The following is a 22,395-nucleotide window of genomic DNA, read 5'->3' on the forward strand; positions in this document are numbered from 1 at the left end:
CATCCCTGGTTGTTCCTGACACCTGCTGGATAGTTTTGCTAATCCGGATGATTTTTGTTTCATTTAATCCCACTGTTAACTAGGGGTGTAAAACATCCATCATGGCGATTCGATTCAGTATCCATTTCCTGACCCAACGATTCGATTATTTTCGATACTCAAGAATACACCACGATACGATTCGATTAATTTAGTTTTTTGTTTATTTTTCTTACACACCTTACAGGCTAGACAATGTTTCAAATAAAATAAATAAATCAATGAAAGCTGTAATATCGTTATGCATTTTTTCTTGAGAAACAACAGCAAATAACAGAAGTAGAAAAGTTACACTCCACCTATTCCTATTAAAACCTCATTCACTGAAAAATAATAATGCCCCTGCGTTATAGATTCTGCAAGGCTTTGCATCAAAAAATACTGCACAAAACCAGTGCTATCAGTGGAATTCAATACCTCGGCTCTAGACTAGGGGTGGAACGGTTCACAAAATCTACGGTTCGGTTCACGGTTTCGTGGTCACGGTTTTCGGTTCGGTATATGTTGATTGTTACCCCGAAATCCCAGAAAAATTTATGAAATTAATGAAAATATCCAAAAAAATGTATGAATTGTAATTATTTTTAATGATACACGGAAACCCTGGATCATTTCCGCATGTTTTGCTGCTTTGAATTTTATCATCTCGCACATGCCCTCTACCATCTCCAAGGAACTCAGAGCGGAGCAGACGGGAGCCACAGTGGAGGCTGTAGCCTTTGCTTTGTGCAGGTGGTCTGGTGCGCAGCGGGACGAAGCGCTGACGGAGTATGTGGGATTTCGGGGTTAGCCTGACATGTTGGTCATGTTGCCGTTAGCATAAACAGAACGTGTTGCACAATGCTTGCACACTGTTGCACTTTTATCCACAACTTTCTTTCCGCCGTCATCGTAGGTCACTCTAAATGCAAAGTGGTCCCATACAGCAGCGCTATAAAGTGCTGCTGGCACGTCTTCCAACTCCTGTTCTTTCCCACTCGCCTTACCCACACAATTCTCAACAACAATTGATTTTTTTCTGCTACACCCGGCTACGCTGCTTCGCTTTTTTCTTCTTGTTTACTACTGGTGGTTGGCTTTGGTCGCAGTACCGCCACCTTCTGCTCTGCAGTGTACACGCTTCGCCTATGAGAGAAAGTAGCAACGCATGAACTGAACGCAATGCACGCGAATCGAACCAAGACAGTCGAACCGAACGGTTCGGACGGTTTTCATAAACCGTTCCATCCCTACTCCAGACGTCCCCGCCCCCTCCACAGACGCTCCGCTGCACCTCTCCCAAATTGTAGCTGACAGCAAACAGTGCCGCAGACAGGAGGTCGACTTGTTTTGTTTTTATGACCGAAATTGCGGAAAACAACTCGAGAGGTTTGACTCGCTAGAAGAGCGAGGTGCGCGAGAACGCTGGGACCCTTTTTCCACCTGGATCTCCGCTATTTTCTCATGTCCCTCCGTCATCGGACTAAACTTCCCCCCACTTCCTCTCCACCTTGGCCGTATCTAGACCCACAGCGTGTAGCGCAGACCATGCTTCAATACTGAGCATGAATCAAAAATGTCTGTGTCAAGCTTACTGCAACACACTGCTGTAAGAGTTAAACCAGTTTAGCGCCACCGCAGCACAGGAGGAGAATTACGCCCAGGAGCAAATGGAGAAAAATAGACCGGAGGAGAAAAAAAAAAAACATGAATCGATACTCTTGCGGACGTATCGATGCATCGGATGTTGGCTGTTGGATCGATGCATCGATACAAAACTATTATTTACACCCCTACTGTTAACTCACATCTAGCAGGGTGTGGAGGTGCTGATCCTGGAAGACGCTGTGCAGAAAGTCCATATCTTTCTCACTGCAGTCCGTCAAAGCATGAATCTCCTCCAGACTGTCCAAAACCTGCGACACTGCCCCTGAGCACACGTCAATACACACATTATACAATCAAATTTACACTTAGCCGGAAATGAAAAACACAAAGACACCAAGCAATCCCTTCAAGCATTTAGCACTGCAAACAAAAAGCCAAAAAAAATAAATACTCGACAAAAAACAAACATCTACACAAACACAAGGGTTGCTACACAACAAGCAAAGGAGAAAAAAAAAAGCCACACAAAGCACAGAACTAGGAGTCACAACACAGACACATACACACACAGAACTATTTAACCCCAAGTACCTGCTGCATCGCCCATACATGCAGCAAAACCAGAGAAACAGCGGTACATGGCATCAATAGAAAAATCAGAGGAAAGTCACTTCAAAAAGTCACAGTGTAGGATCAGGGGCTGTGGGTGATACACTCCAGAAAAATCAATCAGGAAACAATTGGGATCAGATTCATGGATTCTATAAAACCTCCAAGGAAAACAGAAACTGCAGAAGAATTTAGGACTCAAACACGTTGAACTTTTGGCACATTTGTGGAGCTAAAACCTGAAAACTTCAAGTTATTGAGAGACTTAAACAGACCAGTAAAGGAAGGAAAATAAAACATGATGTTTGTTATAAAAACCCAACTGTAACATTGAAACGAATTGTATTCCTTTTAGAGCAAGTTTATCGGGGGATGTTCAGAAAGACTACCATGCTAGCTCATATTTTTCACCAAACAGCTCAAGCAACATTAGTTTGTTTGTTGTGTTTTCATTCTGTGAAAACTATCTCTTCAAGATTTGATTCAGATTTAGAGTTTTGGTTTCAATCTGTACTTTAACTGGGCCATTCTGGCAGGTTGCAGCGTGGGTATGGTGCGTTTCTCACCACACACTGTTTTGCATTCAGGCCATGAACACACCAAGCATGTTCTTTCACATGTCCTTTATGATCTGTGGTTTTCCTCTTTCATACAACTGCTTTGTCCTGCGGCCCGTTTCCCCTATGCTGCCGTTTAAGTTAAGAGTCTGCAACCTACTGCTACAAAGTTACTCTTAAATAAGTCAAATCCATTTTTTTAACCTTTAAAAGCAATAAGAAAACATGATTTTATAAGTATTTTCTATTTGATTTCAATAGCTGCATAAAAAAAACCTACATTAGTAGGTAATTTAATGTTTTCTAGCTTCCAACTTCAAACTATCCTACTGAAGTTTACCCTACAAAAATACTACCGTTTAAAAACACTTTTGTAAAACTTAGAGTATCAACTTGAGCTTCTTATTAAATTTAAAGTTTAAAAGTACCGTTTTTAAAACTACTTAAAGTTTTACTTATTAAAGCAAAGTAAACAGATTGTTTAATGCACTACACTATGAAATTTTCTTAGTTTTATAACTAATGGTAACAGTTTTGAATTTAACTTTGCATCATCTTGAAAAACTTTATTTTTTATCCATATCTCAGTTTTATCCCCGCTCTTTCATCTTTTCTCCTTTTTTTCTGTTTTTTTCTTCCTGTTCTACCTACATTGCAGTGTGCATATAATCTGTAAAACTCCCTGCATAATTATAATAAAGCTATTTATATGCATAAATCAAGCGGAACATAATGGCGATAGCCGTACTGCTCCACTTGTGGACTCAAAATCTGTATGGCTCTTTTTGGCATCAAGACAATTATTCTTATTGCCACATTTTTTTTTTTTTTTAGTATGTGACAAGCAACAAATTGAAACAAATTATTTTGATGTTTTTTATTTATTCTTTTAATGCCAACGGGCCATAACGAAAATTAACTTTAAACAACCAAAACTAACAATTCAATATTTAAATTGTAAGAAGTAGAAGTAAAATAATTATGCTAGTATAGATACTACTTAAATTTAAACTTAATGTAACAAGGTATTTGTACTTTATGTCTCCCCCTTATAGAGGTGTTGAGTAACAATTTCCACACTATTCCATTTAGAAAAACGTTTAAGCAGCAACATGAAGAGCTGCTGTTGTCTGGTTGAGATGGACGCTCATGTCTTGACAGATTCTACTCTACTATTTCTATGTTCTTGATGGATTAAACCACTCTGAGCTGTTCAAAGCCTGGCATATTGATCCAAAACCTGACTCTTTATAAACGTTCTACCTGAGAGCTAAACAACCTTTCCAGAACAGCTAGATTTCAACCACGAATAAATTCCACATCCATTAATCCAGTAACCTCTACAGGCAATTAAACAATGCAAATGTGTGCTATTTGTAAGAATAAAATGGAAACCACGCATTATTTCCCTTTAACTTCACAGGATTTCTTTAGATTAATTGGCTGTAATGTGATAAAATGTGTAAAAGTTTAAAGGTCAATTCAATTCAAAGAGTTATCTGGTGATACATGCTAACTCTTTTCGCTGTTTTAAGGTGAAAACACAATGCATGAGTGTTGGATGAAATGGGATTTCCTTCACTTTGTTAACTAAATTAAAATTAAACAAGTCATCTAAACTCCCTCGTTGAATTTTGAAGTTAAAATGCAGTAAAAAGATGATTAAAAGGATGGCTAATTTAATAATGGAAGCCAATGTTGCATTGGAGGTCAAACCAAATACAGCAGGAATTAGCATGCAGATTTATTCATCATTGACAGCAGGAACACTTCTTATGTAGCTGTTTACATGCATCATGTAACTCTTATAGGTTCAATTCATATTTCCTCTTTTAAAGTGTGAATTAAAAAAAACTCATTGCAAACTGAATAATGACGATGCATGTAAAAAGCAAGTTATCTTTGCAGTAAAAGAAAAATAAATTATTTGAAACTTTTGAAAGGAAAGAAAAATAAAAGCTGAGGGAGACACAGGAGGATGGATTTAGTGTTTGCATCATTCAACACCAACATAAAGGAAAATGCATCTATAATGCAAGTGATGAGAACACTCAAAGACTCAATGGGTGGGGAGGAAGATACGTACTTTCAGCAGCTAGCAGTCCTAGAGACAGCAGAGCGGAAGAAAAACACCACAAAAAGAGAGGCTAATATTAGAGGTTTGCTGCAAATGTGGATTTTTGTGTTTAACGCCTTAGAAGGAGAGAGGAAAAGATAGAACACAAGAGAGGCAGCAGTGTGCGGAGAGGAGGAGGGGAAAATAAAATAAGAGTAGCTGCTTAAATGCTGGTGGGATCTACAACCGGTCGAGCCAATGACCCGTCTGCTGCTCTAGAAGTGCAAAAATAAACCTGCAGGAAGCATAATTGCAACAGAGTGCCAACCTCAGCAGAACTGACATATTTGATGCTTTTGGTTTGTCTGGCTGCAACAAGTGGTTGAGCCTTTCATTCGGCGCTGCTAAGAGAAAAAGGGTTCAGCATGCCATATAGGGCTCTTTTTATCACAGGAAGTGAAAGTCCAAGTCGAAGACAAAGAAGGTGGTTTGGTAACAGATGTCTCCCTTAAACAGGGAAGTCCTTCACATACAGCTGACTCTCACAAGATGCAACTGGAATAGAAACCAGAGTTGCTCAGACTTACCCAAAAACCTTACATATTTTTGTTTTCGTTTTTTTTTTATGCATAATCATATCGATACGTTGCATCACTGACCCTGACATCATGGCAAAGCTAGAAATTTCTGGAATTACGTGGCGACAGTGACGTCAGCGACATTTGGTGGTTTCGGTGGAGGTCGTGCGATCGTTCGGAGAGGAGGCTCGTCTAAAACATGTTTACCTGAGGAGGTGGGGTCATCAGAGAAGTCGTGGAGCTCCTCAGGGGGGTCCCCATAGTAGGAGTTAAATTTGTGGCTGGACACAGCAGCCAGCACTGCACCCTGGGAAACACAGAGATCAACCATGAGGTGCAAAGAGCAGCGGAGGTGACACTTCCTCCTAGCGCAGATAATGCTGATTCTGCTGAAGTCTAATCTTATTCTAAAATCAGCACTCTGCTGACCTTCAGCTTCCTCCTGGCGTTGAACTTCCTCAGCTGTTCCACAGTCTCAGGAAGATGGATCTTGTAAGCATACCTGTCCCTCTCCTGGAGTATAAAACAAAGAAAAAACAAACAAGAACAAGCGTTAAGACTAAAGGATGTGAAAGAACAGCTGTGGTTTTTAAGCAGAAGAGTGTTATGGGGTTTTTTTTGAGTCAGCATCAGAAAGGCCAGTGCTTGAAATGTTAGTCGAGCCGCCAAACTTTACTCATAGTACAAAAACCAAACACCTGCTACTCATTTTGAACCTTTAAAAGATACTTGACCTGATTTAAAATACGGTTACCACCAGCAACCTGAGAGTGTGTTTGTGTGTGAATCGGCTCACCTTCAGCCAGGGGTGGTTCAGAGCCTCGTACACTGTGATTCTCTCTGCAGGGTCCAGCATCAGCATGCGCCTCACCAGATCCTTGGCGCTCTCTGAGATGTGAGCCCACTGCCGTGGGTTCATCTGCACAAGTCCACAGGAGGACAGACACATTTACAAACACCGGAAACTATCAGTGCTATAATAGAAAAACTAGTTAAAAAATGCATTTATTCTGAAAATCCATGACTTTTATTTGACACCACCTGAAGTAAAGTTGTTTATAAGAGTCCAGTAGTGTGCTCCAATGTAAAAAATGATGGCTTGAAAATAAAATAGTCTTAGCAAAATTAAAATGCCTTCAGATGTTGGCTAATAAGTAAACAAACGGCACAATTTTGCAGGTTAGTATGAAGCAGCAAAAATATCCAATGCTAATAAGCTAAACTGGCAAAGAAAGCTTTGATCAGGGAAACAACATGGAGGACTGAGGTAAACCTGGAGGAGCTGCAGGGACCCACAGCTCAGGTGGCCTAAACCTGGACAACAGATTTTAAAACTCTTAAGGCTTTTAACTCATAGCCTCTGTAACCGCCAAATCTGTCTCTGTGCACAGAGGTTCTGCAACCTTCGTCGTGCACCTTTTTTTTTTCTTTCTTATTTTTATTCTTTTAATTTTATTTTTATTCCTTGCATCTTTTCCTCCTTGTTTGCACCTTCTTTAATTACTATGCCAATATATATTTCAATATATTTCTCAGCTGTGAGATCAATAAAGCTCATCTAATCTAATCTAATCTAAAAATCCTGACCACATGTCCGACGGTCGTAAACCAGCGGAGACCTCAGGCAGAAGTGCGCAGACAAAAAAGCAGCTGTGATTGGTACTTGGTATGCCTTTCCAGCTGTCTGTGTGGTCGTCCTTCTCGATTCGGTGGCCAGGCGCGTCATTTTTAAAAATCGGGGAACAACTAGAATAGGCAACTACGACCAAAGGTTAATCGGTCTTTTTGTGAACTCCACTAACAGAACCTGTTCCTCTTCAATGTCTAGCAATTCTAGATCCATCTATGTGACCGTGATATCTTACAGACGCGCCATTGTTGTTTTGGAAGATAAACACTGGCACTGGCGCCGCCGAAGTTCTTGTGAGTTCTCGAATAGGCTCCCCCTTGTGCTTTGGCAGGAAACTGCTTTGCGTCCCTAGAAATTCCACACCGATGGTGCAGAAGCATACCAGCAAAACTGGTTCGCGACCAGACGCAAGCGACATTTGATGTGTGCGGATGCAGAAGTCTAATCTGCCCTTTAGGAGATCAATCACATTCATCAGATGATTGTTTATAGCTTAAGCCTTATGAGGTGGATAAACACAATGCACCACCCCCATATCAGGGAAACATGGCTGTGGAAGCTTCTCTTCAGAAAAAAATGGAGCGCGGGCGTGCTTTGGTGGCGCAGTGGTTAGCTCGCATGAACCATGTACGGGGGCCTTAGTCCTTGACACGGGCGACCCAGTTTCAAATCTGGCCTGTGGTCCTTTCCTACACGTCTCTCCTCTCTCATACCCCCTTTACAGTCAGCCTACTGTCGTGAAAACGTGCCACTAGTGCAGTAAAAAAAAGGTAGCGTTAGAGATTTATCCAAGTTCCATCCTGCTTCCCTCTAAAAACAGGAGCATAATACACAGCAAAAACTGAAAAACCCCTGAAAATAGAGCAGAAGCAGGTATTTCTATAAAACTGATATGGTAACCAAAGGCTAACGCAACATTTCTTGGAATTAAGTTTGAACATGAAACATAAAAACAAAAACCTCCAGATTCATTGCTCTAACACCAGTAGACAAACCTTGGAACGTAATTAAAGTTGGTTTTACATTCTTTCCATTAAATCAAAATACAAAATGACATCATCAGGTGATTATTTTGAATTGTCCGCCTTATGTAACGTTTGTGGTTCGACTAATGTGAACTTTTCTGACATAATTAAAAGCTCAATGTGATGCGAAATACTTCAAAGTTATTTTTGTAATGCTTCTAATGAGCACATCCAATATGTCTGGGTATTCCGTCTGTGGACTCTACCTTGTATTTGCCCTTAATGATGGCCTCAAACAGGCGCTCCTTGGTGCCATAGAAAGGCAGGCAGCCAGAGAGCAGGATGAAGAGGATGACACCACACCCCCACACGTCCACAGGTTTACCGTACGGCTCCCTCTTCACCACCTCTGGGGCCATGAAGTGAGGCGTCCCGACGCGACCTGACGGCAGCAGGGAGGAGAAAAAAAAGAGAAAAAAAAAAAGATAAAGCTGCATCTATGTGGAAGTAAGAGTGGAAATGAAATCAGATGCATTAGTGCAAAGCTGCTTTGAAGATAAAGGCCCTGCCGGATGTGAAAATGCAACAGCTGCAGCAAATGCAGATTTGCACTGATTGGGTTTAGTTAGGCTAGTTTTTAGATTTAAAATGCAATTATTTTTTTTTTTTTGTTAAAGCAGAAAATGATACCTAGATTTAATAAACATATTAAAGCATTAAAGAAATAATGGTATTTCTAGCAAGTTGAACCAAGTGGGTTCAGAGGAAGAAAAGGAAGTGGGGGGTGATTGAACTTTTTCTAAGCAGGAAAACAGAAGTGTGCATAAATGGGGGCAAAAGTAAAAGGAAACTAAAATATTTGTACAGTTTTTCTGCTTATTTTCAGCCGTTTCTTCCTCCACAGCACAAATCCGCGCACCTGCAGCAATAAAGTTTAAAGGCATTCTGTTATTCCTTAAAACCTAAATAGAGGACGCCAGGTTCTAATTTCATATAAGAGTGAATTTATATCAAGACACTAAGGGTGTTTCCACACCTGCAGCTTTAGGTTGACCTAAATTTAGTCCCGTTTGGGTCAGTTTGAAAGCACGATCGAGACTCTGAGGTGAGACTCCACCCTGCAAGTGTGTACATTGAGCTCTGTTACTTTTTTAGCAACTCTTCCAGGTTTCAGCTGGTTATCATGCAAGTGTGATGTTGTCTGAATACTGAAGCAATGTGGTTCCAACTGACAAAAAAAAAAAAAATCTGGTGTGAAAGCAACCATGCTAACTAAAAAAATGAAACGCTGTATAATTTTAACATTCAGAGCTGCACAAAGCGTGTGAAACGCTCCATATTATCATTAAATAACTTCGACTAATATGCAAACAAAAGGTTTCTTACTGTAGATCCGGCTTTTAACCACAGCTGTTGCATTCTTAAAGGTTTTTTGATGCATTAGACATTTGTTTACTAGTTTTAATGAGTACTGAGAATCATTGTGTTGTTGAATCACAGAGTTATTCAGTTCAACCCTCATTTGAATAATCTACCCATCATTGCAGCTAAATAGCTAAAACATTAAGTTCCAACTTAAAAACGTTTCCCAACAAGAGATCCTGTCTGTTATGTGGGCAGCTGCAAATGCGCTATTTTCTTTTATTCGTCTCCTTCTCTACACATTTCTAAGTTTAAAAAGTGACATTTGTGTTAAAGAAATAGTCGGTTCAACACAGGTTGGATCATCAAAGATTCCTGCATAAGAACTGTGCTAAAAAAAAAATCCAAGCGTGCTAATGAAATACACAGAAACTTCAAACTTAAATCTCTTGTTTTAACATCACAGTCTAATTGTCTAATTATTCCACCTTAAAAAACAAGTGTAAATAAAAACAAAACATTATTCCAGTGTCATAATTAGCTATTTCAATAGAGGATTTAAAAAGTAGTGTTTTTCTTAATAGCGATAATTCTGCCAACATTTTCTAATTTTCCTGATGTAATAATCTATGCTTAAATGCTGTGTAATTATTAGCTATAAGCAGAAATCACTGTGATACACAGAGGTAGGAATTCAAGACATCCTTCTCTATAACTAGCCTATGTAATGTGTTTAACAATATATAGTGAAATAATTTCCTCTGTTGAGTGGTTCTGCAAATATATATATATATATATATATATATATATATATATATATATATATATATATTTTCTTAAAATAGGTGCATTTGTTCTTTAATTGAGGAGGTAAGTGAGAAACGTTTCCAATGGAACAAGACAATTTCAACATAAAATAAGAAAAACAATTTCATTGTCTGATTTCAAGTGCATATTATCTAATTATTATAGTTTAAGAGTAAAAATACTTATTCCATTGACAGATGATGTTATTTACTTATTCAAATTAAGGGTAAAAACACTTGATTTAAGACATTTTACTTATTTCTAGATCGTTTTTTGCAGTGTTGTTCTGCAACTCTTTCACTAGATGCCATAAAAATTCAACTTTCGGTTACATTTGATAATCTAATCAACTTTAAACTTTTGATTTTCCTTTATTTATTAAGTGTATGGATGTCTACGGTGAGGTGTGATGCTCTGTACCTCCAGCTACTAAACCAGACTCTCCCAGCTGGATTGCAACTCCAAATCCTCCCAACTTCACTGGAGCAGAGTTCTCTTTTGAAGCCAAAAGCACACAATGAGGCTGCAAAAGAATAAAAGAAATGCATCAAAGAGGACGAACTGAAAGACAAGTCAAACTGCAGACAGGGTAAATGTGGACCAAGGGTCTGATGGATTAAAAAAAAAAGGATTTGTTGGACCAGCATTAAACCACATTTTCCTCAGCAGCTCTCTGCAATCTGCTGAGCGTTGCGTTTCTGGTTCTTTGCAGAAGTGCATGGTGTTTACGTGCTGTAATGCTTTGCACCTTAGTTTCATATGACAAACGAGAGAGAGAGAAGAAAAAAAAAAAACAGGCTTCTGCAGGGAACCATAATGTTAACACCATGCTTTTGAAACTGGGTGAAGTTTTCAGATGTTGATAATGGAGTGCATTAATTAAGCTGTTGGTTTGTTGCGTTTCGTTTCCATTTAATGTCTCCCTCTTAATGTCAGGCTGTGTTTTGTTTTAGCTCATTAGTTGAATTCAATTCACTACTTTGAAATACCATTAACTCATCGCTTAGGATACTTCTTTTTAAACAAAGTAGTTTTAACACTAATGTAAATGGATGCATTTCAACATAATATGCATAAACAGGTTTCAATGCATAAAAATTACCTTAAAAGTTAAAGTATATCCTTATACTATTTAAAAATATAGTTACATTAAGCAGCTTGTTTAGTTTGGCTTTTGCAATTTTTAAAGAACTGACCAGGCTGAGTCAGGTTTAAAGGCGCTCAGAGGGATTTATAGCCCCAGTTCTTATCACACCCCTCACTTTGCAGAAATGACCTCATCAGCCACCTTTGCTTTTCTAAAATAACCAAGGTGTAAAAAAGCTGTTAATTTCTTACTTTCCATATCTAAAATAAATCTTAAATCCTAACAATTCAGTCTTAAAAACTGAATGGCATATTTAGTTAGCCCAGCGTAGGGTACTTTTACTTTACGTTGCTGACAATTGTATGCAACTTTCAACAATCCAACTGCGATTATAATGTGAAGTTTGAGCATCTGGAAGCATTTAATCTGGCAGCAAACAAAACGCAATTTTCAATGATTTTGAAATCACAGAGGTCCTCAACTTTGATCATGTTACATTTATTAAGACTAAGAAACTGCATCTTTTGCACCTTTTTCCACATACTACCTCTTATTGCTTATATTTAAGCTAGGGATGCACGATATTGGGATTTTGGCCGATATCCGATATGCCGATATTTTTAAAATCACGTAGCCGATATCTATACCGATGTTAAAGCTGGACAAAAATAAGTAGTCATTGAAAATAGCAGTTTTGTTATCCATTTCTGACACTTTGAAAAATAATATACTCAAATATATTTTCATATACTGATATCAAATTGATTTTTAAAAACGCACTATCGATCTATTTTACTTTCAAAATCTCGTGAAATTTCATCGTTCTGTTACAAACTCTTGTGATATTTTGCAAATTCTTGTGAGATTTTGTTAGTAAAATAGGTCGATACCGCGTCAATATATCAACATATAAAAATATGGCAAAATTTCGTGAATTTTCAGGGGATTTCGTAGCATAACGATGACATATAGCAATATTTCATTAGTAAAAGAGATTGATATGGTGTTTTTAAAATGGCAATATATCAGCATATGAAGATATTGTGATATTTTAATGTATCAATATTTTTTCCCTCGTCTTTAAAAGTTTAGAAGTCTGTAAAAAAGAAGTTTTTGAGGAAGAAGAAGTAGTATTTTTTTTTTAGAAACTCAGAAGCTGATCAAATATCGGGTTAAATATCGGTGGGGTGGCCGATGTCCGATATTCAGTTTTAAGGCTGATACAGGCCGATACCGATAGGGGGCCGATTATATCGTGCATCCCTAATTTAAGCCACTGGTTAGGTTGCGTTAATATCTTTAAAGTGAGTTTGCTGCAAGAAAAAAAGAAGAAACTTCCAGATGGCAAGCAGATATATGGATGTAAGTAGAAATAAACACTTTTCAAAAAAGAGGCTACAGTAAAGTCTTGCAACAATGAAAGTTTGGACAAGAAAAATTTAAAAGGAAACGTAAAAAAACTGAATCCCTGGAGTGATACATCTACATGTGTTTGGTTTGTGAAAAAGAAAATCACAATTATTGAGTAAAAATAGTCGCAATTTGGATTTTTGTCAAAATCATTCAGCCCTACTGAACGAAATTTTACATTTCTGGTGTCACATGTATATTTTTTGTGCTTCATAAATTAAAATCAACCATATATTTAAACTAAAAAAAGCTAATTATAGTTCATAAATTCTAACCTTGGGGGAAAAAATAACCCAAAAATCAAATAAATTCTTAAAGCTTTAGTGCTCATTATGAGATTATTAGTTGTGTTGGTAGTATTTGTACATTAAAATATTGAATTTTGCTGTTGCTATCATTATCTGTGTGAAATTCCTCCACTACGTCCATCAGCAGGTGGATAATCCCTGCAAATCTCACTCTAGTTTGGTGCTTAAACAAATACAGATTAACGCAGAGTTGTTGGGTAAACAAGTTAGAACATTTGGAAATAGAGCAAGGCTAAACGCATCGGCGGGTCGCTATTATTAGGTCGTCAAAACTGCTTAAGCCTGCAAAGTGTTAATTTTACACAAAATTTAACAAGAAAAAAACACCTTAAAAAACTGTATCGTCACTTTGTGCAAACAGTCCCAAGCAGGATAATGTGGGATCATGATTACAGAAGGAAACTGATAGTTGATAATAGTTTTTAATTGATGTGTGAGGGAAAAATAGGTTTTCATGAAAATAATCCTTTGTCGGGCTGGTGGTGGGTTTTACTTCCTGCAACATACTGGGTAGCGCCGGTGGTGGGGGGAAATGCTTACAGATTCTGCAAGATACATAAACGAAGAATGAGTGAGAGAGGAAAAAGAGAAGCAGAGACAAGAGGACTGACACACACCGACTGATCAGATCCGTGACAGAGAAGGCAGCGAATACGCTGCTGGAGTGACTCATTTACAGACTGCAGATAAAGGTGAAGTCTGCCAGAACTTGGCTGCTTGGTCCAGTTGTGCGCCTGGGTTGACAACTGCTCTGCTGGGGGGGATTTACTGCACTTTGTTTTCCAAGAAAACCGATTCTCTACCAATCTGATGGAGGAAATCGCCCACCAGAACACTGCTGATCCACATCCATTCTGTGCCACCTTTAAACCACAGCTGAACTAAGCCTCGCTTCAAAGACGCATAGATGGTAAGTTCTTACCCTATAATAAGCGTTAACTTCAGCTTAAAATGCATTCAAACTTGGTGACTTTATTAGAAAGTTTAAATGCAGAGCAGGAGCTTCCAGTCTGCAGGGTGCTTTCCCTTTTTAATGTCAAAGATACCTTTTGGTTTACCGTATCGCAGGAGGATTACAGGGTAAACTTTGCGAATTTGCTGACCTATTACTCACTTGTTTGAACATTAGTTTCGTAGCATCATAGGTCTGGTTAAAAGTGACTATTTTATGTAAAAGCAAAACTGAGCTAACCACAAGTTTCTGCTCTCTCTCTCTGCAGAGCGTGCTGCTGAATATCCTTGAACTCGTCACAATCAACACAAAATGACCACGCCGCTGTTACCTGGAAGTTCTCTACCACCTAACGCTTCCTTCTCTACCTCACCGGCGTCCATATCCGTTTCCGTGCCGTCCTTCCTGCAGAGCAGCTCCCCATTTGTTACCTCCAACGCCACGCCGCCTAACTGCGGTGGGAACCCCTCCCTCAGTGTGCCACTGGCCGGTTTCTACATGCTGTTCTTTGTTTTAGGGCTCTTGGGGAACCTGTTTGCTCTGTGGGTGTTCCTCTTTGTGCACTCTCGCCATAATTCGGTGCGTGTGTTCCTCATCAACTGCGCTGTGGCAGATCTGGTCCTCCTGGCATGCCTGCCCTTCAGGGTGTTTTATCATCTCAATGGAGACAAATGGGAATTGGGGCAGGTGGCGTGCAAGCTGGTGGGCAATGCCTTCTACATGAATATGTACATGAGCATAACGCTGCTGGGCCTCATCAGCCTGGATCGATACGTGAGGCTGAAGGGGAGAGGACAGGGTAGGCAAACCATATGGAGGAGGCTGCGTGGGCGCGGGCAGCTGTGGGGCTGGGTGGTGTGCGGGAGCGTTTGGAGCATGTTTCTGGTCGGAACGCTAGTCATGATCACAACGAAAGAGGACAAAAAGGACGAGAACCATTGCTTCCAGTACAAGAAACGCCGCAACGTCGCTTGGAAGGCCTACGTTAATGGAGGATTGGTGCTGCTCTTCTGGTTGGTCTTCATTCTACTGGTCATCTCTTACGCCAAAATCGCCTCTCAGTTGCTTCAGTTGTCGCAGAACAGGCCTGAGCTTCCTAACGCACAGAGATACAAGAAAACCGCCAAGAAATCCTTCTTTGTCCTCTTTCTGTTCACGGTCTGCTTTGCACCGTACCATGCCTTCCGCCCTGTATACATCCTATCCCAAATGAGCTCCGAAGACGACTGCAACTACCTAAAGATGGTAGACCGCACCAATGAGATCATGCTCCTGCTGTCCACCTTTAACAGCTGCTTGGATCCAGTCATGTACTTTCTCTTGTCCGGCTCAGTGCGCAGAACCGCTCTCAAAGTTATTGGACATCGGTTCGGCAACCATCTTCCCTTCCTTCAGGAGGGAACATACAACAGCTCCACCATGGAGTACAGACGGCCGTCTGTGCCGCTGGCTTTACACGACCAAGTCCTCAACAATCCTTCACTCACACCCAGAACCAGCTTCTGCATCATTAACACCAACCTTCGCCGTACAGGAACTACACTTACTCCCTCTGGCCACCAGTGATCAAAGCTCATCAGATTGTGTCATGTTAGAACTCTCAAAGCATAACGACACGCTAAAGGCTAGTTGATTCTAAGCCGCTCAAATTTCAAAGAACGTTACAACCTTTACGTCGCTAGTTTTTATTATTAATTATATTGTTTTTCTGTAACAAAAATACTAGAACTCACGTGCATGGTCTTTGCTTTTCAAATGGTAATATTTGTTTGGAAAAACGGATGTTTGAAATTGTATTTTATTTTTATTTTATTTTTTTTGTTCAAATATAAAGTTGTATTCCATTCATTTTTACCTTAAGTATTAAAACAGGATACAAACAAAGGATAAAAAGCTGCAGTTCTCTTATTAAAATTTAAAAAAAAACTTGATCCGGTGTCAGAAAGGAAATACAGACTGTGAGGTTTCTTCAATTCACCGCACTTTGCTGCAGATACAGCATTAGGTTTTTTTTCTGAGGGGGCTTCTACCAGCTTTGCACTTGAGTTTTCCCCAACAGCTCAAGTTCAATCCCACCGGATGGAGATTGTCTGTGCACATCAACTTTTAGGCCTCGTCATACATTCTAAACCGCACTAAAATATTAACTTTGACATATCCCCATATAATAATGCAGCTGCATCCTTGTTTTGCATATGGGTGGTTTTTAGGACAAAAGGTTCAGTTTTGTGGTCTCCTTACTGAACTTTGATGCTATCTCTGCATCTCTAGTTGTGTTTCCATTACAAATGTGCGTAAAACTATTTGCTAATTTCTAAAATGCATATTAAATAAGTCATAGAATTTCATATGAATATGTTTTTTGACACCATAACTCTTAAAAACAGGTAAACAAATACATGGATATAACCACATGAGATATGTTCGTATTTCAGCCACAGCTCTAGTGCTCATCATCAGTAATTATATGTAAAAAGTAGTCTAACGAATCCAAATATAGCACGTCTTCATCCTCAAACAACCTCTAGTCTTCCTCTTCTTCTTTGTCGTTGTAAAAGGCAGTAAGGTCTGCAGATTGTGTCAATCATGTGATGCAAAAAAAAAAAACTGTTTAATGCAACTGAAAAACACCCAATGTGTTAAAACGTGTGCTGTACTTCGTTGGCGCAGGTGTCAAGTAAAGTACAAATACTTTGTTACTATACTTAAGTACACTTTTTAGCTATCTATACTTTACCCCATTACTTTTTTTTCTTCCTACTTCTGATTTCTGCTCATTACATTTTCACACAAGAATCTGTGCTTTCTATTTCTATTTGCATCTGGCTGTTTTTTTTAAAGGGAACTTTATACTTTTATACTTTAAGTAGTTTTTGCAGCACATACTTTTTCACTTTTACTTGAGTAAAGAGGTCAAGTTGATCTTTTAACTTTTACCAGAGTGTTTTTAAACTGCAGTATCTATACTTCTACTTAAGTAACAAATGTGTGTACTTTTGACACCGCTGGTGGTTAACGCGCACAAGTCATGTGCAGATTAGTGTTTCGTCAAGCAAGTTTATTCACGTAATTACAATCTGTACATTTTGATGGTTACTGGAAACGCAGCTTTAGATGATATCAGCCACCTTCAGTTCAGCAGAAACGTCTCAATGTTTTTTTAATTGTAACATTCTCTTCAGTTAACTCCTGAATTATTATAATATGACATCACAAACGTGAACTTTCCCTATTATTTAGGTAAAAGTTAAGGGCAGGCAAAACTTTATTTATCCCAAAAAAGAAAAAGTACAAAACAACTGAAGTTTAAAGTAATATCCTCACTAAATAACTTAAGGTTCATGGGCAATAAAAGCTCTGGAAAGAATATATAGTAGTTTTTTAGACAAACGCTTTAATTATTTACATTTATTTCTAAAATAAAGCTTCTTCCCGGATATCAACTAAATAGACACCCAGCTTGCACTTTTTATTGTCATCATTTCATAGTTGGCAGCAGAGACATTCTAGTTTGACCAAAGTCGGGTGTTTAGAGCTTTACAGGCTAATTTACTCATTAAGATTAACCCAGTGGCTAAATCTCACCTTTACATCTCGATGAATCACATTGTTGTCATGGCAATACCGAAGGGCCTCCAATATCTGCCTCATATAGTGGCTGCAAAGGATGAAAGGAGAAAAGCGAAGCGTGTGGGCGGGGGGCATATTAAGGATAAAAAACACACCTTTTTTTGTAAGTTGCAACAACTTCTTCAATTGCATGTCCTACCTCGCCACAGCTTCACTGTAGACGAATCCAGCATCAGCTCGCTTTACAATTTCGAAACACAGGTCAGCGCCATCCATACTGAGAGAGAAAGAAGGTAATCAACCTTTTTTAAAAATACCTTTTTAAAACCTGATTGGAATAAATTCATGCACACATAAATCTGGAATCCATCTTATAACTAAAATAACTACTAAGAATTAAAGTTGGAGATTAAATGTTAAGTCCCCTGGCCTCTTAAGGCTGTGCAGGCTTGTTTTGTTATGCAGGCTCAGTATTTTTTTTATTGCCTACGAAAAATGCAAAACAGAGGCTTTTAAGATAAGATAAGAGAGACTTAATTGAGATAGACTACTGTTAAAGAAATACACTTGTCATATTGGCTCAATAGTCAAAAGAAGGTGCCAAAAAGGAGGAAAAGGTGCATGGTGGATGTACAGTGTTTTCACATATATATTTATAGATATATGTATAGATAACAGTCAGATTCTTATTCTCAGGGTTATGGCACAGGGTATTAAATAGTGATTGCACATTAGTTATTGCATATGTTATTGCACTTGTAGTGTTGCATTTTAAAGGTTTGCAGGGAACGTCTGGGTCTTGCAACTTGTCTTGTAAGCTGAATTACTCAACCAAAACTACAACCATAAAAAATTAAAAAAGGAAGAATTGCTAAAGTGAGTTATTACAGATTTAAGTTTAAACAATAAAACTGATCAACTTTTATCTGATCCATTTAAAGCAGAGCATATTAGAGGAATCAGTTTGTTTTATTTCAGCCTTTTTTAGAGCTTGGCACATTTTTCTGCAGTATCAAATTTGATAGGGTTAAATCATGAAAGTAAGAAACGAAACTAACAAAAAAGGCAAGTAATTTAATAAAGATATGTGAAGGATAATTTGAGATACATTTTTAACATTCGATGTGTTCTGAATTGTTCTAAAACATTAAAATCCTTTTTTTTTTTTTTTTTAATCAACTGCCACAAATTTGATAAAGCATAATAAAGCATCCAATTTAATCCTAGCTGCAATGCTACACACTTAAGGTTAATGTCTGATGCCAAATTGGCAAAGATTAACCATTTCCATTTCATTATTTATTTTAAAAATATTCTAAAATAGAACGTCTGCCATCATATCTAAATAATCAATTCATAGCCATGCCTATTTGAAAAAATAACCATGTGCTTATAAAGGGTGTCTTTCTCGTGGTTTGTCACTAGCTTTATGATGCACACAGTGTACAGCCTGCTTTATAAAGAGGAAATGAAAAACACCAAACATTCTGCATTCAGCTGATAAACTTAAATTTAGACTCTTTGCTGGTTTTGCTTCTGCGCTAAGTGTTACATGTACAGTTGCACTAAAATAAATAATATCTTCAATATGATACGGGGATCAGCCGCTGCGCTCTGTTAGAGCTCCGCATTTAGAACCAAGACGTACAATTCAAAGACCATGTAGAGCATGCCATCAGAGCTGTAGGTCTCCAGCAGCTCCACGATGTGGGGGTGTTTGAGCATGTGACAGATGCTGGCCTCTCGCTTCAGATCTGGAAGAGAGAAATTTTAATTTGGTTGTGAATAAAGACAATTTGTACTTAACTTTAGTACATAAACATGTTTTTCCCCCTTAAACTAAATTACAGATTATTGGTAGTGCACTCCCTGCTATTTATTTTTTATTTCAAACCACAGAAGGTCTGCCTCCCCTCTGTGTCACCACCAGAGGGGGATAAACGTTTCATTTAGTGAACAGCTTATCCATGGTAACAGCATGCACTGCTTCACAGACGATGAATAAGCTGACAGGACAAGAAGCAGCAGAAGCACCAAATTGGGATTGCACATCTGGTTCGTCTTCATCAACATCACCTCCTCTCATTGCTGCCGATTCACCAGATCATGACCGTTTCACCGTTTATTTAAAGTCTGGTGGAAGGTCCTCCCCCCTTCAAACGGAGGTGAAGGTGGTTATGAATTTTAAACGGGCTCAAACAAACGCCGCAAATCGGCTCCAGCAGATTGAAACTGCAGTGGCAATGAGACAATGTGCTTTTGTTGAGTTTCTCAGTCCATAAAAACCTCATTTACACACTCCACTTCCTGTCTGCACGACTACTGATCTTTCCGTCGTGACAGTGCAAGGGACATTACGTAACAGAGAGATGAAACCCCCGCCTCTCAGACCACAACAGAGCCCCCATTCTCCTCCCCTTACACTCATCCTTTCTCTTCTCGTTAGTTATTCGTTCTGGAGTGTAACAATGCTGCCTAACGTCCACGCCGGCCTGAAACACTCTGAGAGACACTGATGCCGTCCTCTGGGCTGATTCCAAATCACTTCTTCCACGGGTGGTTCAGCCAGACTTTGCTGGCTCTGGGAGAATGAACTTCGAAGTGAACATTACAGAACAATCTGGCCATTCTGGCTTCGAGGAATACAGATAAAATAACGGATCTAGGTTATTTTTCTATAATAAAAAACAAACCCAAAGATGGGAACATTATAAAGCACAAGTTTTCCTTTGAAAATGCATTAAATTAAATCTATGAAAACATATTTCTTTATAATCAATATAATTTTTTCCATTCCTATTAGGACTGAATAAAGTAAAAAAAACAAACAGCAGAGGAATTTTAACATTTCACTTTAGTACTAATGTGTGCTACTTGTTACTCAGTGCTTGAGCTTTCTTCATATCAGTGTCTGTGATTCACTGAGGGATGAAATTAGCCCCCAGCACACCCATAGCAGCGTAGGCTCTAAAAGATACATCAGGCTCACAGCACCTTTGGTAAAGTACTTCAAAACTCCATAAAATACACCAAAAGTTAATTTAGCTTAAGTTATAGTCCAATTATCCTGCAGGTTTGGATGTTACTCATAATAAGGACACTCTAGACTGGATCAAACATGGCTGAAAAGAGTGAAATAAGAATTATTTTCTATAGGAAGGTGCTGGGAAAAAGTGTAAATATATCATCTTTTTCTCTTTCACCTCATTTAGTTCATTTCCTTGTCTTGCTGTTATTGGCTGCGGGTCTCATCTCTGGCAGTGGCGTCGCAGATGGCGCATAATGGACGCCAAAATACACACACAACAAACACCTCAGCTTTAATCTGCCTCTTTGACGAACCTGCGCAGCTCTCAGCGTGACAAAGCACAAAACCACATGGCGCAACGAGCGCCGTGGCTAAAAATTACCATCGCCAACGAACCTCACGCAGGAAAAAAAAAGGGGGAGCAAACGTATGGTGTTTGAACAAGAACCTCGTCTGTGTGCAGTGTGTGACGTTCTGCTTGATTTGGTTCTGTGTGAAAACATGATTATACGCTCTCTTCGGGCCTTTTGTGTTTGATATCGCAGCCAGAGAGTATTTGTGGATTATTCCCAACGTTTGTTTTAACCCACAAGGAGAGCCAGGTGGGTGAGTTTATGTAACACCACAGTGAATAATCTGCAAGTTTTATTGGATATGTCCATTAAATTAGTTTCGGCTGGTAACCTCACCTTCTGTGCTGAGTCCAGGGCTGGATGTGAAGCTGGCCACATCGACTATCTTTACAGCGAACTGTTGGCCCGTGTCCCTGTTGATGCAGCGCCGGACCACGCTGAAGGGACCCCTGAAACACACACATCCCAGATCCATCAGAATCATCTTAAAACGCATTTAAACCAATCCCCATGTGGAGCTTTCTGTGATTTTAATAATGCCACACATAAGCCATGGTGAACACACACCAGCTTGGTGCAACGAGAAGGAGCTTTACTGTTTCTGACATTCAGGATCTGCAGTGCGTGGTTAGCTCCACTACGTAGCCTCCATGCTTGTGCCAGTGAGAATTACAGTGCTGTGTGGTGCAGAGCAGCTGTGAAGTCTAAAATAAAGGCTTTATTACAGAGGGAAAAAAACTTCCCACACAATTTCTTTCCAAGGTAAAGAAAATGGAAAACATTTATAGGCAAGTCTGTTCCCAACCACAGGTCCTAAAAAGCTTCATTCAGAATATAGTCCCGAAGTTTGCAAAGAATTACAGTTTTTTTTATTTTGTTTTTTTTTTACTCGAAATATCAGGGTAACATCTGAGCAGCGCTGTACACATGTTCATCTTCTGACTTTTTTCAAGAGTTTTCTTAAGCAGCCGCAAATGTTTGGAGGAAAGATGTTTCCGGCTAAAATGTGGACATAAGTCCGAACATAAGCACACCATCTACACGGTGATGGCAAAATTATGCTGGAGCTACAGAGTGATCCTGAAACAAACCTGCAAAAAAGTTCCAAAAAGTTTCCAACTTTCCTAAAGGACCAGCTTCTAGCAGGTTTAATTTATGGGTCAAAACGGCCTAGTCAAAGTCGTGAACCAAATCTTGGTGAAGCTCTGTTAACTGCCCTTCCCAGATACTTTCCATGCAGAATGTATGACAAGGAGTGAGCTTTTCTGCTAAATAAAATGGAGAAAGAAAATCAGTGTCAGAATGTTCGAAGCTGATAAAACAGACCTACCCCCCAAAAGACGAGTAGCAAAAATCCCAGCAAATATATATTTATATTCAGGTGAGGTGAATATAAATATATCCCTCAAAGTTCAATTTTTTATTTGTCACAAATATGGAAAAAAGCAGAAGAGGCGAATGTTAAGGCTGCAGCTAGAGGGGGAGGCATTGTTTTGA

General features: G+C 39.0%; 2 protein-coding genes across 11 annotated transcripts in view; one reads left to right on the forward strand and one right to left on the reverse strand.

Moving 5' to 3' along the window:
* The window catches only part of cask (calcium/calmodulin-dependent serine protein kinase (MAGUK family)), a 54,754-nt gene that overhangs the window by 18,419 nt on the left and 13,940 nt on the right, over positions 1-22,395 (reverse strand). For 4 of the 10 annotated variants that reach the window (XM_015390536.1, XM_015390533.1, XM_015390541.1 and 1 more), the window contains exons 2-12: positions 21,235-21,347; positions 19,166-19,271; positions 17,717-17,794; positions 17,533-17,605; positions 10,611-10,713; positions 8,288-8,463; positions 6,223-6,345; positions 5,856-5,939; positions 5,634-5,733; positions 4,879-4,896; positions 1,827-1,951 (exon numbers count right to left, since the gene is read on the reverse strand). In XM_015390536.1, the coding sequence (XP_015246022.1) occupies positions 1,827-1,951; positions 4,879-4,896; positions 5,634-5,733; positions 5,856-5,939; positions 6,223-6,345; positions 8,288-8,463; positions 10,611-10,713; positions 17,533-17,605; positions 17,717-17,794; positions 19,166-19,271; positions 21,235-21,347 (1,099 nt within the window). The remainder of the gene's footprint in view (positions 1-1,826; positions 1,952-4,878; positions 4,897-5,633; positions 5,734-5,855; positions 5,940-6,222; positions 6,346-8,287; positions 8,464-10,610; positions 10,714-17,532; positions 17,606-17,716; positions 17,795-19,165; positions 19,272-21,234; positions 21,348-22,395) is intronic. The other 6 variants (XM_015390535.1, XM_015390542.1, XM_015390540.1 and 3 more) reach the window with 3 other exon arrangements.
* Positions 13,570-15,724, forward strand: gpr34 (G protein-coupled receptor 34). Its single transcript, XM_015390545.1, has 2 exons — positions 13,570-13,905; positions 14,216-15,724. The coding sequence occupies exon 2, from the start codon at positions 14,260-14,262 to the stop codon at positions 15,511-15,513; it is 1,254 nt and encodes a 417-aa protein (XP_015246031.1). The 5' UTR covers positions 13,570-13,905; positions 14,216-14,259; the 3' UTR covers positions 15,514-15,724.

This window comes from Cyprinodon variegatus, unplaced genomic scaffold (assembly GCF_000732505.1).
Source record: "Cyprinodon variegatus isolate N-32 unplaced genomic scaffold, C_variegatus-1.0 Scaffold503, whole genome shotgun sequence".
In the NCBI taxonomy this organism is placed as follows: Eukaryota; Metazoa; Chordata; class Actinopteri; order Cyprinodontiformes; family Cyprinodontidae; genus Cyprinodon; species Cyprinodon variegatus.